General features: G+C 49.3%; 1 protein-coding gene across 3 annotated transcripts in view; it reads left to right on the top strand.

The window, feature by feature from the left end:
• DDX19A (DEAD-box helicase 19A) overlaps positions 1–12,059 on the top strand; it is a 27,962-nt gene extending 15,903 nt beyond the window's left edge. Inside the window, exons 5-13 of one of the 3 annotated variants that reach the window (XM_026456470.1) lie at positions 731–823; positions 3,714–3,816; positions 4,188–4,302; positions 5,788–5,965; positions 6,312–6,549; positions 8,514–8,748; positions 8,833–8,898; positions 10,040–10,231; positions 10,592–12,059. In XM_026456470.1, coding sequence (XP_026312255.1) covers positions 731–823; positions 3,714–3,816; positions 4,188–4,302; positions 5,788–5,965; positions 6,312–6,549; positions 8,514–8,748; positions 8,833–8,898; positions 10,040–10,231; positions 10,592–10,653 — 1,282 coding nt within the window. In that variant the 3' untranslated portion in view covers positions 10,654–12,059. The remainder of the gene's footprint in view (positions 1–730; positions 824–3,713; positions 3,817–4,187; positions 4,303–5,787; positions 5,966–6,311; positions 6,550–8,513; positions 8,749–8,832; positions 8,899–10,039; positions 10,232–10,591) is intronic. The other 2 variants (XM_026456471.1, XM_026456472.2) reach the window with 2 other exon arrangements.
• Positions 12,060–12,062: the final 3 nt, after the last annotated feature.

The raw sequence follows: 12,062 nt of genomic DNA, 5'->3' as shown, positions 1-12,062 counted from the left end.
CCAGCCCAGGAGACAAAGCAAGACTCCGTCTCAAAAAAAAAAAAAAAAAAAGATATATATTTTATAATTTATTTAATGCTATGAATTAATAACCACCACCCTTGCTGTGTCCAGGGAACACTTGTCCTCCAAGGCCAGCCAGATTTGTGGGTCTGCTGAAAGCATTAATTTCTCTAAGAAAATAAAGCAGTCTGTATTTTATGAATTACAGAAATAGTTGCAGATTAAGATTCCTTAGGGAGAGGAAGTAGCTTGGTTTGGTTTGCTTTGGTTATTGACAGTGTTTTTTTAAGGCATAGGAAAATGCGTCAGCCAGGCGCGGTGGCTCAAGCCTGTAATCCCAGCACTTTGGGAGGCCGAGACGGGCGGATCACGAGGTCAGGAGATCGAGACCATCCTGGCTAACACGGTGAAACCCCATCTCTACTAAAAAAATACAAAAAAACTAGCCGGGCGAGGTGGCGGGTGCCTGTAGTCCCAGCTACTCGGGAGGCTGAGACAGGAGAATGGCGTAAACCCGGGAGGCGGAGCTTGCAGTGAGCTGAGATCCGGCCACTGCACTCCAGCCTGGGCGACAGAGCGAGACTCTGTCTCAAAAAAAAAAAAAAAAAGAAAATGCGTCTGACAGAGGTAGGAAACATCATTCCTAACTATAGAAAAAGATAAGATTCTAGACCTCTAAACAATTCCAACTTCTAGGTATCCATCCTCTGTCTTCCTGGCTTCCTAGGAAACCACAGCTTCTCCAGGGAGTCTATGCCATGGGCTTCAATCGACCCTCCAAGATACAAGAGAACGCATTACCTATGATGCTTGCTGAACCGTGAGTATGCAGACCAAATGCATCTCTCCCAGTGTGATTAAATCAGTCTTCCACAAACTGCCTTTTTGTGCCTGAGAACAGAAGGGGCTGTTTGGGGCCACATGTTTCCTCAGGAAAACAGCTTAGGCAAGTGCAGAGAGAATTGGATGGAGTTAGATACAGTTTCTGCCTTTTCCACTTAACAATAGAAACTTATAGAGAAAAATAGTGCTTTATTCTATGCTATCTTAAAAATTGGGCTTAAGGCCAGGCACGGTGGCTCACTCCTGTAATCCTAGCACTTTGGGAGGCCAAGGCGGGTGGATCACCTGAGGTCAGGAGTTTGAGTCCAGCCAGGCCAACATGGCAAAACCCGGTCTCTACTAAAAGTACAAAAATTAGCTGGGCACAGTGGCCCACACCTGTAATCCTAGCACTTTGGGAGGCCAAGGTGGGTGGATTGCCTGAGCTCAGGAATTCGAGAGCAGCCTGGGCAACATGGTGAAACCCCGTCTTATTAAATAAAAAAATTTTAAAAATGAATTATCTGGGCCTGGTGGCATGTGCCTGCAGTCCCAGCTACTCGGGAGGCTGAGGCAGGAGAATTGCTTGAACCCGGGAGGCAGAGGTTGGAGTGAGCTGAGATGGTGCCACTGCACTCTAGCCTGGGCAACAGAGCAAGACCCTGTCTCCATTAAAAAAAAAAAAAAAAAAAAACTTGGAGGCCGGGTGCGGTGGCTCAAGCCTGTAATCCCAGCACTTTGGGAGGCCAAGATGGGCAGATCACGAAGTCAGGAGATCGAGACCATCCGGGCTAACACAGTGAAACCCCGTCTCTACTAAAAAGTACAAAAAAAAACTAGCTGGGCGAGGTGGCGGGCGCCTGTAGTCCCAGCTACTCGGGAGGCTGAGGCAGGAGAATGGTGTGAACCCGGGAGGCGGAGCTTGCAGTGAGCTGAGATCCGACCACTGCACTCCAGCCTGGGTGACAGAGCGAGACTCCGTCTCAAAAAAAAAAAAAGAAACTAACTAAAAATACAAAAATTAGCCTGTCATGGTGGCACGTGCCTGTGGTCTCAGCTACATGGGAGGCTAAGGCAGGAGAATCGCTTGAACCCCAGGGGCAGAGGTTGCATTGAGCCGAGATCGCGCCACTACACTCTCTAGCCTGGGAAACAGAGTGAGACTCCATCTCAAGAAAAAAAAAAATTGGGTTTGAAAAATATTATTTTGATGTGAATGGTGTTGCAATGAATTAAAAAACAAACAAAATATTATTTGGAAATTTTTGAGACCTACACAGAGGTGTGAAGCACAATACCAAGAATAGCTCTGTAGCCCTCTCCTGCCAAGAAAGGAAGCAGGTCCAGTTGATAGTTGAAGCCCCTGAATTCCCCTCCTTCCACATCCTTCTCCCACCCTGACCAGAGTGAGCTCCTTTTGAGACAGGGTCTCACCGTTTCCCCGGCTAGAGTGCAGTGGTGCAATAATAGCCCACTGCAGCCTTGACCTCCTGACTTTAAACAAATTTTTTTATAGTTTGAGAAGCTGAGGCACGTGGATCACCTGAGATCAGGAGTTGGAGACCAGTCTGGCCAACATGGTGAAACCCCGTGTCTACAAAAAATAAAAAAAATTAGCCGGGTGTGGCAGCGCACACCTGTAATCCCAGCTGCTAGGGAGGCTGAGGTGGGAGGATCGCTTGAACCCAGGAAGCAGAGGTTGCAATGAGCCAAGATTACACCACTGCACTCCAGCCTGGGCGATAGAGTAAGACTCTGTCTCAAAAAAAAAAAAAAATTTTGTAGAGACAGGGTATCACCATGTTGCCAGGGCTGGTCTCAAACTCCTGGCCTCAAGTGAGTCTCCAGCCTCAGCCTCCCAAAGTGTTGGGATTACAGGCATGTGTTACTGCACCTGGCATATTTATCTTCTTTTCTTTTTTGAAATGGAGTCTCCTCTGTCGCATAGGTTGGAGTGCAGTGGTGCGATTTCGGCTCACTGCAGCCTCTGCCTTCTGGGTTCAAGTGATTCTCCTCCCTCAGCCTCCTGAGTAGCTGGGATTACAGGTGCCCGCCACCACACCCAGCTACTTTTTGTATTTTTTGTTTGTTTGTTTGTTTGTTTTTGAGATGAAGTCTCGCTCTGTTGCTCAGGCTAGAGTGCAGCGGTGCAGTCTCGGCTCACTGCAACCTCCGCCTCCCAGTTTCAAGCGATTCTCCTGGCCCAGCTTCCTGAGTAGCTGGGATTACAGGTGCCCGCCACCACGCCTGGCTAATTTTTGTATTTTTAGTAGAGATGGGATTTCACCATGTTGGCCAGGCTGGTCTTGAACTGCTGACCTCGTGATCTGCCCGCCTAGGCCTCCCAAAGTGCTGGGATTACAGGCGTGAGCCATATTTATCTTTTTTAAAAATGACAAACATGCCACCTATTCCCATAATGCTGGATCCCATAAAGTGGAATGTAAAAGTTCCCTCCAAAACATCCACCTGACTTAGCATCTTGTCCATAAAGCTGGGGAAAGGCACACACAGAAGGAACCCAAATTTTGGAATGCATCACGCCTCGGCCAAAAATATTGATGGGAACTTGTCTGGGTACAGATCTTACTCTGCACACTTCATTTCCCTGTGACCTTTGGGGTACAAAGCTGGAGTCCTCTGGCTGTGCTAGAGGCTAGAATGAGAATTTCTTGGTGTAAGCCCATTTAAAATAATCATTTATTTTACAATTTAAGCAGCTTTTTAACAGCGTATTAAAAAATATATGAAAGTAATTTGTGCCCAATGGAGAAAACCTGGGTAATACAGAGAAGCATCAGGGGGAAATATGCCTTACATTCAGAAAGAATGTTGACATGTTACTAAGTTTCACCAATATGTTTCATTTCTGTTCTTCCTTGATCTAGCCCACAGAACCTGATAGCACAGTCTCAGTCTGGCACTGGTAAAACAGCTGCCTTTGTCCTAGCCATGCTCAGTCGAGTGGAGCCAGCAGAGAGATATCCCCAGGTGAGGGCTTGGGGGGCTGGGTATCCTGGGTTGCCTGCCCTGGGGAGTGCAGTGCCATCTGGTGGGGATTAACGAGAGGTCCGAAGCTTCTGACACCTTAGGCTGTGGCTCAGGCAGAGCAAGTTCCTATACCAGGCCCTGACCTGGGAGGATGTGCTTGGAAGCAGCAGCCTTAAACCATGGCTTCCAAAGCCTTCTGCCAAGCCAGGGCTACCTGCTGCAGGCTTCAATCTGTAGCTGAAAGGTGGGCCTGGATGGAATGACATGCTTCCCTGTGCTATTCAAGTGCTAATAACATCAGCATACTGGGTGCCTTCAAGTCTGTTACCAAATGGTTCTCCTAAACTCATCCTTTATGATTTTTCTGTCAGTGTCTATGCCTCTCCCCAACATATGAGCTGGCGCTTCAAACAGGAAAAGTGATTGAGCAGATGGGCAAATTTTACCCAGAACTGAAGCTTGCCTATGCTGTTCGAGGCAATAAATGTGAGTACAGCAGGCGACACCTGAACAGTGAGCAGGGTAAGGGGTTGGGTGTTTGAATTTTGAAGATGCGATGACCATATTCAACTTTCTAATTCAGTCTGACCCTGGAGCCTAACTATTGCTCTCTTTGAATCTATTTGAATACCTGCTACTTTGTTAACAGTCTTTTTCAGTCTTAAAATAAGATTTTTGGTTGATAAAAAAAAATCCATGCGTGGCTCACAGAGTTCTTAATATCTAGAGTTCTTCGCTAAGAAGGTAGAGTTTTGAATTTAGCATCCAGAGTTCTGGGACCTGCTTACCAAAGAGGGATTAACAGGACTGAGGATGGAAGGTTGGGGTCAGCTCCCTTTCTTTAAAAGTAAGCAAAACCAGGTACAGTGGCTCACACCTGCTTTCCCAGCCCTTTGGGAGGCCAGGGTGGGAGGATTGCTTCAGCACATGGTTCGAGACCAGCCTGGGCAACATAGACCAAAAAAAAAAAAAAATTACCCAAGCGGCCGGGCGTGGTGGCTCACACCTGTAATCCCAGCATGCTGGGAGGCTGAGGCGGGCGGATCTCGAGGTCAGGAGATCGAGACCATCCTGGTTAACACGGTGAAACCCCGTCTCTACTAAAAAATACAAAAAATTAGCCGGTTGTGGTGGCAGGCATCTGTAGTCCCAGCTACTCGGGAGGCTGAGGCAGGAGAATGGCGTGAACCCGGGAGGCAGAGCTTGCAGTGAGCCGAGATCATGCCGCTGCACTTCAGCCTGGACAACAGAGCAAGATTCCATCTCAAAAAAAAACCATGGCTAACACGGTGAAACCCCGTCTCTACTAAAAATACAAAAAACTAGCCGGGCGAGGTGGCGGGCGCCTGTAGTCCCAGCTACTTGGGAGGCTGAGACAGGAGAATGGCGTAAACCCGGGAGGCGGAGCTTGCAGTGAGCTGAGATCCGGCCACCGCATTCCAGCCCGGGCGACAGAGCAAGACTCCGTCTCAAAAAAAAAAAAAAAAAAAAAAAAAAAAAACCAAAAAAATTAGCCAGCGTGGAAGTGCCAGCTTGTAGTCCCAGCCTCTTGGGAGGCTGAGGCAGGAGGATCGCTTGACCCTGTGTGGTCAATGCTGCAGTGAGCCATGAGTGTGTCACTGCACTCTAGTCTGGGCAACAGAGTGAGACCCTGTCTCAAAATAAATAAATAAATAAATAAACAAACATAAAAAGAGTTGGATGATGTTGGATTATAGGAAGAAGAAGAAAGGAACTGATGCTTATTGAAGGATTGCTGTGTGGGATTTGATCCTGACCGCAGTGCATTGAGATAGGTATCATTCTGCCCACTTCACAGCAGAAGAAACCAAGACTGAGGGGAACTTTCATGTGTGTTTTGAAATCTGGAAATAACTTGTTCTCCTAGTCCTAGAAGGATGGGCAGGGCTTTGATTTCCAGAGCTGGCTTTGCCTTTGAAATACCCATGAAAATCACCTGGGTCTCCACAGTGGAAAGAGGCCAGAAGATCAGCGAGCAGATTGTCATTGGCACCCCTGGGACCGTGCTGGACTGGTGCTCCAAGCTCAAGTTCATTGATCCCAAGAAAATCAAGGTGTTTGTTCTGGATGAAGCTGACGTCATGATAGCCACTCAGGGCCACCAGGATCAGAGCATCCGCATCCAGAGGTAGGGATCTCGAGGGCAGAGGACTCCTCAGCCTCCCCATCTGCAGTGTCTTTTCCCTTCACTTCAGACGCCTCCTCTGGCCTCTGCCAGGGTCTTGGCTCTCGTACTCTCAGCACCATTTGTTTGACAGGCCATTTCCATGTCAGCACTGACCACAGTCCCTCCCAGCCTGGGCTGAGAAAGGAGACCTAGGGGCTCTCCCCCAACCCCTGTCCCCCACCCAGGCCTGCTGCTCCTCCTCCCCCTTTAGCCTTCCTGGGCATCTAGACCCTCCCAGCTGGGGAGGCTGTGCTTCCGCTGCTTCCCGGGGCCACCTGGGGCCACATGCCAGGGCCTTCCCTTGCAGGATGCTGCCCAGGAACTGCCAGATGCTGCTTTTCTCTGCCACCTTTGAGGACTCTGTGTGGAAGTTTGCCCAGAAAGTGGTCCCAGACCCAAACATTATCAAACTGAAGCGGGAGGAAGAGACCCTGGACACCATCAAGCAGTACTATGTCCTGTGCAGCAGCAGAGACGAGAAGTTCCAGGCCTTGTGTAACCTCTATGGGGCCATCACCATTGCTCAAGCCATGATCTTCTGCCATGTGAGTAGCAGCAGCAGTGGCAGGCCTGGCCCTTCCCTCTCAGCCAGCTCCCCACAGGGCTTAGGAGGACTGGATGCCCCTGGGCACCATAGGAAGAAAGGAAGTGGTTTGTTCTCCTAAGGTTTTAATGAGTTGTATGAGGGAGACTTTGATTCCACTTCTTACTGATTACTGGGAAAAAAAACCCCAAGTAACAGCTAATGAAATAATCTTTAGATTTTTAAGAATATAAGCTGGGCAGCCAGCACGGTGGCTCATGCCTGTAATCCCAGCAATTTTGGAGGCCAAGGCGGGTGGATCACCTGAGGTCAGGAGATCAAGACCAGCCTGGCCAACATGGTGAAACCCTGTCTCTACTAAAAATACAAAAAATTAGCCCTGTGTGGTGGTATGCACCTATAACCCCAGCTACTCAGGAGGCTGAAGCAGGAGAATCGCTTGAACCCAGGAGGTGGAGGTTGCAGTGAGCCAAGATTGCACCATTGTGCTCCAGCCAGGGTAACAAGAGCGAAACTCCGTCTCAATACAAAAACAAACAAACAAATAAAAAAACCAACAACAAAAAAAGAATATAAGGTGGACAAGTACATGTAGTCCCAGCTACTCGAGAGGCTGAGGTGGGAGGATCGCTTAAGCCCAGGAGTTCAGGCCAGCATGGGCAACATAGTTAGACCTCATCATTAAAAAAATATATATGGCTGGGCACGGTGGCTGACGCCTGTAATCCCAGCCCTTTGGGAGGCTGAGGTGGGGGTATCTTCTTGAGCCCAGGAGTACAAGACCAGCTTGCACAACATAGCAAGATCCCATCTCTACGAAAATTTTAAAAATTAGCCAGGCGTGGTGGTGCGTGCCTATGGTCCCAGCTGCTTGGGAGGCTCAGATGGGAGGATTGATTCAGCCCAGGAGGTTGAGACTGCAGTGAGCTGTGATTGTGCCACTGCACTCCAGAGTGGGCAACAAAATGAGATCCTGTCTCAAAAAATATATAAAATTTTAATATATATATATATTTTGTTTGTTTGCTTGTTTGTTTTTGAGATAGGGTCTTGCTCTATTATTCAGGCCAGAATACAGTGGCATAATCATAGCTCACTGCAGCCTTGGCTCTTGTTACTAGGGCTACAGGTGTGTGCCCCATGCATGTCAGGCTAATTATTTTTATTTTTGTAGAGATGGGGTCTTGCTCTGTTGTCCAGGCTGGTCTCAAACTCCTGGCCTCGAGCGATCTTCCAGCCTCAGCCTCCCAAAGCACTGAGACTACAGGCACGAGCCACCATATCTGACAAGAACATAGACTATTTAGGAATGAAGATCTTTAGCTAAAACCACACTCTTCCTAGATAAAAAACTAACAGCAGTTACGTAACTTATCTAAAAAGAAAGAAATCATATGAGGAAAATTCTATTTGAAAAAAAATTTTTTTTTGAGATGGGTTCTTGCCATGTTGCCCAAGCCAGCCTTGAACTCCTGGGCTCAAGTGTGTAGCTTGGACTGTAGGTATGTACCACCATACTTCATTGAGAAATTTTAAGCCTAACCTCCTAACTGGATTTAGCAGTGCCTGCATGTATTTTAATTGTGGCAAGCCACTTTTTTGCAGTTGTCTTCCTTTTTTTTTTTTTTTTTTTGAGACGGATTCTTGCTCTGTCGCCCGGACTGGAGTGCAGTAGCTGGATCTCAGCTCACTGCAAGCTCCGCCTCCTGGGTTCACGCCATTCTCCTGCCTCAGCCTCCCGAGTAGCTGGGACTACAGGCGCCCGCCACCTCGCCCAGCTAGTTTTTGTATTTTAGTAGAGACGGGGTTTCACCGTGTTAGCCAGGATGGTCTCGATCTCCTGACCTTGTGATCCGCCTGTCTCGGCCTCCCAAAGTGCTGGGATTACAGGCGTGAGCCACCGCGCCCGGCCTTCCTTTTGTTTTTAACAGGTCTCTTCATATAAAACAATTCTTTTCACTACAGACTCGCAAAACAGCTAGTTGGCTGGCAGCAGAGCTCTCAAAAGAAGGCCACCAGGTGGCTCTGCTGAGTGGGGAGATGATGGTGGAGCAGAGGGCTGCGGTGATTGAGCGCTTCCGAGAGGGCAAAGAGAAGGTTCTGGTGACCACCAACGTGTGTGCCCGCGGTGAGCAGAGGACGTGTCCCACCTGGTCTGCCAGGCTCGGGGTCCCAGGCCCAGTTAGAGCCAGAAATCCTGGTACACAGGGAAGTCAGATGGTCTCAGGGAGATCGGTAGGGTTGGCGACAATATTCCTTTCTAGACTGTTTGCATTTCCCTCAGGTGAAAAACTCCCACAGAAGCCAGGAGTCCTGCCTTGGTGGAAGGAAGTGTACAGGCATCTGACTGGTAGAGAACGGAGCCTGCTCCTCCAAGGGCGCCCATCTCCAGAACACTGTGTCTCCCGGAGGCTTACTGACTGATTTCATAATTTTGTTGGCACCTGCCAGTTTTGTTATTTTCCTCCAGGTTCTGCTGTGTGCCTGTATGTGCCCTCTCTTGTACCCAATTCCCAGAGTTGGCCTGTCCCCCCAATTTTTTTTTTTTTTAGACAGAGTCTCGCTCAGTAGCCCAGGCTCGAGTGCAGTGGCACAATCTCAGCTCACTGTAACCTCTGCCTCCTGGGTTTAAGTGATTCTCCTGCCTCACCCTCCTGAGTAGATGGGATTACAGGCGCCCACCACCAAGCCCAGCTAATTTTTTTTTTTTGAGACGGAATCTCGCTCTGCCGCCCAGGCTGGACTGCAGTGGCCAGATTTCAGCTCACTGCAAGCTCTGCCTCCCAGGTTTACACCATTCTCCTGCCTCAGCCTCCCGAGTAGCTGGGACTACAAGCGCCCACCACCTCGCCCGGCTGATTTTTTGTATTTTTTTTTTAGTAGAGACGGGGTTTCACCATGTTCGCCAGGATGGTCTCGATCTCCTGACCTCGTGATCCACCCGTCTCGGCCTCCCAAAGTGCTGGGATTACAGGCTTGTGCCACTGCGCCCGGCCTAATTTTTGTATTTTTAGTACAGATGGGGTTTTGCAGTGTTGGCCAGGCTGGTCTTGAACTCTTGACCTCAGGTGATCTGCCTGCCTTGGCCTCCCAAAGTGCTGGGATTACAGGTATGAGCCACCATGCTCAGCCTCCCAAATTCTTTCCCTCAACCCAAAGTTGATATGCATTGACTTACCTTTGGACAACAGTGATTTTTGTCTCCTGTCCTTCTGTCTCCAGCTCTCAGGGACTCATTCATCACCTCTCCCTGCACCCCACCCCGTGGCCCCTGCTAGTTTGGTTTCTGTGCCTGTAGTTTTGCTTTTGGGCATCATCTAAATCTCATACTGCATGGCCTTTCAGATCTGGCTTCCTACACTTGACGTCATACACATCTCTTAGTGCCGTGTTCCCTTAATGCTGAGTCATGCTCCATTGTATGGATGGACCACATGACTGATTTGTCTCCTGTCCTTGGTCTTCTCAGCTTCCATCTCTCCTTCCCGTAGGCATCGATGTTGAACAAGTGTCTGTCGTCATCAACTTTGATCTTCCCGTGGACAAGGACGGGAACCCTGACAACGAGACCTACCTGCACCGGATCGGGCGCACAGGCCGCTTTGGCAAGAGGGGCCTGGCAGTCAACATGGTGGACAGCAAACACAGCATGAACATCCTGAACAGAATCCAGGAGCATTTTAGTGAGTCCCGGGGAGGGTCCTGTGCCTGGCGCCCTTTACTAAGGGGGGCGGGGTGGGGAAAGGGGTACGATCTTCTGTAGCCCTGAGAGAGGCTCTGTCCCTGGCACACTCCCCTCCTTTCTGACCATATGGCAGTTCTCAGGGCCACACCTGGAGACTTCAGGACCCAGGGACTCCAAGGACAGCTCCCCCATGACCGGGCTTCGGGGCGTGGGGCTCTGACTGTTGCTGTCAGTGACTAGGGGCCCTGCTGCCCCCTGCTCAGGCACCCGGAGCCTTTGGGGATAAATGAATGATTGCTGTGGCCCGGGGTGGGGCACATTCCTGGGCACGGTAGAGACCTGTGTATTTTTCCCCCAGATAAGAAGATAGAAAGATTGGACACGGATGATTTGGATGAGATTGAGAAAATAGCCAACTGAGAAGCTCCACCAGCCACTGGTGCCAGCCCTGGCACTGCCCCTGCACGGGAGACAAGTGTGTTCAGGGCACAGCCCCCGACATCATCCCAAGGACAACGGCATGAGTAGAGAGAAACTACCTACCTCACTGCAAATTATGTTTGGACTTGACAAAAATGTGTGCAAATGATGGGGGCAGTAGAAGGAAAAATTTGCATTTTAGAAAATTGGGTCCTTTCCCCACTTTTTTAAAAGCCACATTTCCCCCATCTTTATAATAATCTGGTCACGTTGGCAGTGACTGGCCCCAAGACCCCCTTCAGATTTTGGCTAGGCATCGTGGAACCAGCTCCAGCCCCCGAAGAAATGGTAGACATGCAGGTTGTGCGGAGGAGGCTGAGTGGAAAATGGTGTGAGCCTCACCGCCATGGATTGAACAAGGGAAGTGGCAGCAGAGGAGGCCAGAGCTGCCCCTCCCTGTCTCTTCACTGGACCTTTCACATGTGTTTCTCTTGCCCTTGGCCCGTCTTCCTTCTGAAATCCAGAGACTTTCTTGCTCATCCCTTCTCCCTTTCACTTCTGTTCTCTGCTGCAGAAAGTAGCCTTGCATATCCCTGATGAGCAGCTCAGCTACTTTGTAAACTTCAGATTTGGAGAGAAACATGGAAGTCAGTGAATCCTGACCTCTTGAGAGAGAGTGACCTGGCAAGGGCCGATGAAGGGGCTGGGCCTGGGCTTGGCTTCTCTTTCTTCTCTCAGTTGCTCCCTCTGCTTAGGCCCCTGGTACTCAGTTGCAGCAGCTGGGAGACCCCAGGTGAGTTTGTGAGCACACACGTGGTTGGTTCTTACCCCCGGGTGTCACACTGGGCCAGGAGCTGAGCAAGAGTTTGGAATGGAAGTTATGACCAAGGGAATACTCTGATTATGCTGTTCATTTATAATAGTGGACATTATGGAGAGCTCTGATTCCTACATAATATGAATAAGGATGAATAAGCCGGGCATGGTGGCTCATGCCTGTAATCCCAGCACTTTGGGAGGCTGAGGCGGGTGGATTGGTTGAGCTCAGGAGTTCGGGACCAGCCTGGCCAACATGATGAAACCCCGTCTCTACCAAAGATAGAAAAAATGTAGCCGGGCGTGGTGGCAAACGCCTGTAGTCCCAGCTACTCGGGAGGCTGAGTTAGGAGGATCGTTGAAGCCTGGGTAGAGGCTGCTGTGAGCTGAAATGGCACCACTGCATTCCAGCCTGGGTAACAGAGTGAGACCCTGACTCAGTAAATAAGAATGGATAAATTATAGCTGTATGCATCATTCATTATGCTAAGACATTTTAAAGTAATTATGAGAAATGCTCTACTAATCATGATTTGTTTTTATTTGTATTTTTCCGCTTATTAGACAAATATATACTCATTTTAAAAAGGCGT

The sequence above is a fragment of the Piliocolobus tephrosceles genome, chromosome 17 (assembly GCF_002776525.5).
Source record: "Piliocolobus tephrosceles isolate RC106 chromosome 17, ASM277652v3, whole genome shotgun sequence".
NCBI lineage: Eukaryota > Metazoa > Chordata > Mammalia > Primates > Cercopithecidae > Piliocolobus > Piliocolobus tephrosceles.
This window is presented reverse-complemented; position numbering and strand designations above follow the sequence as displayed.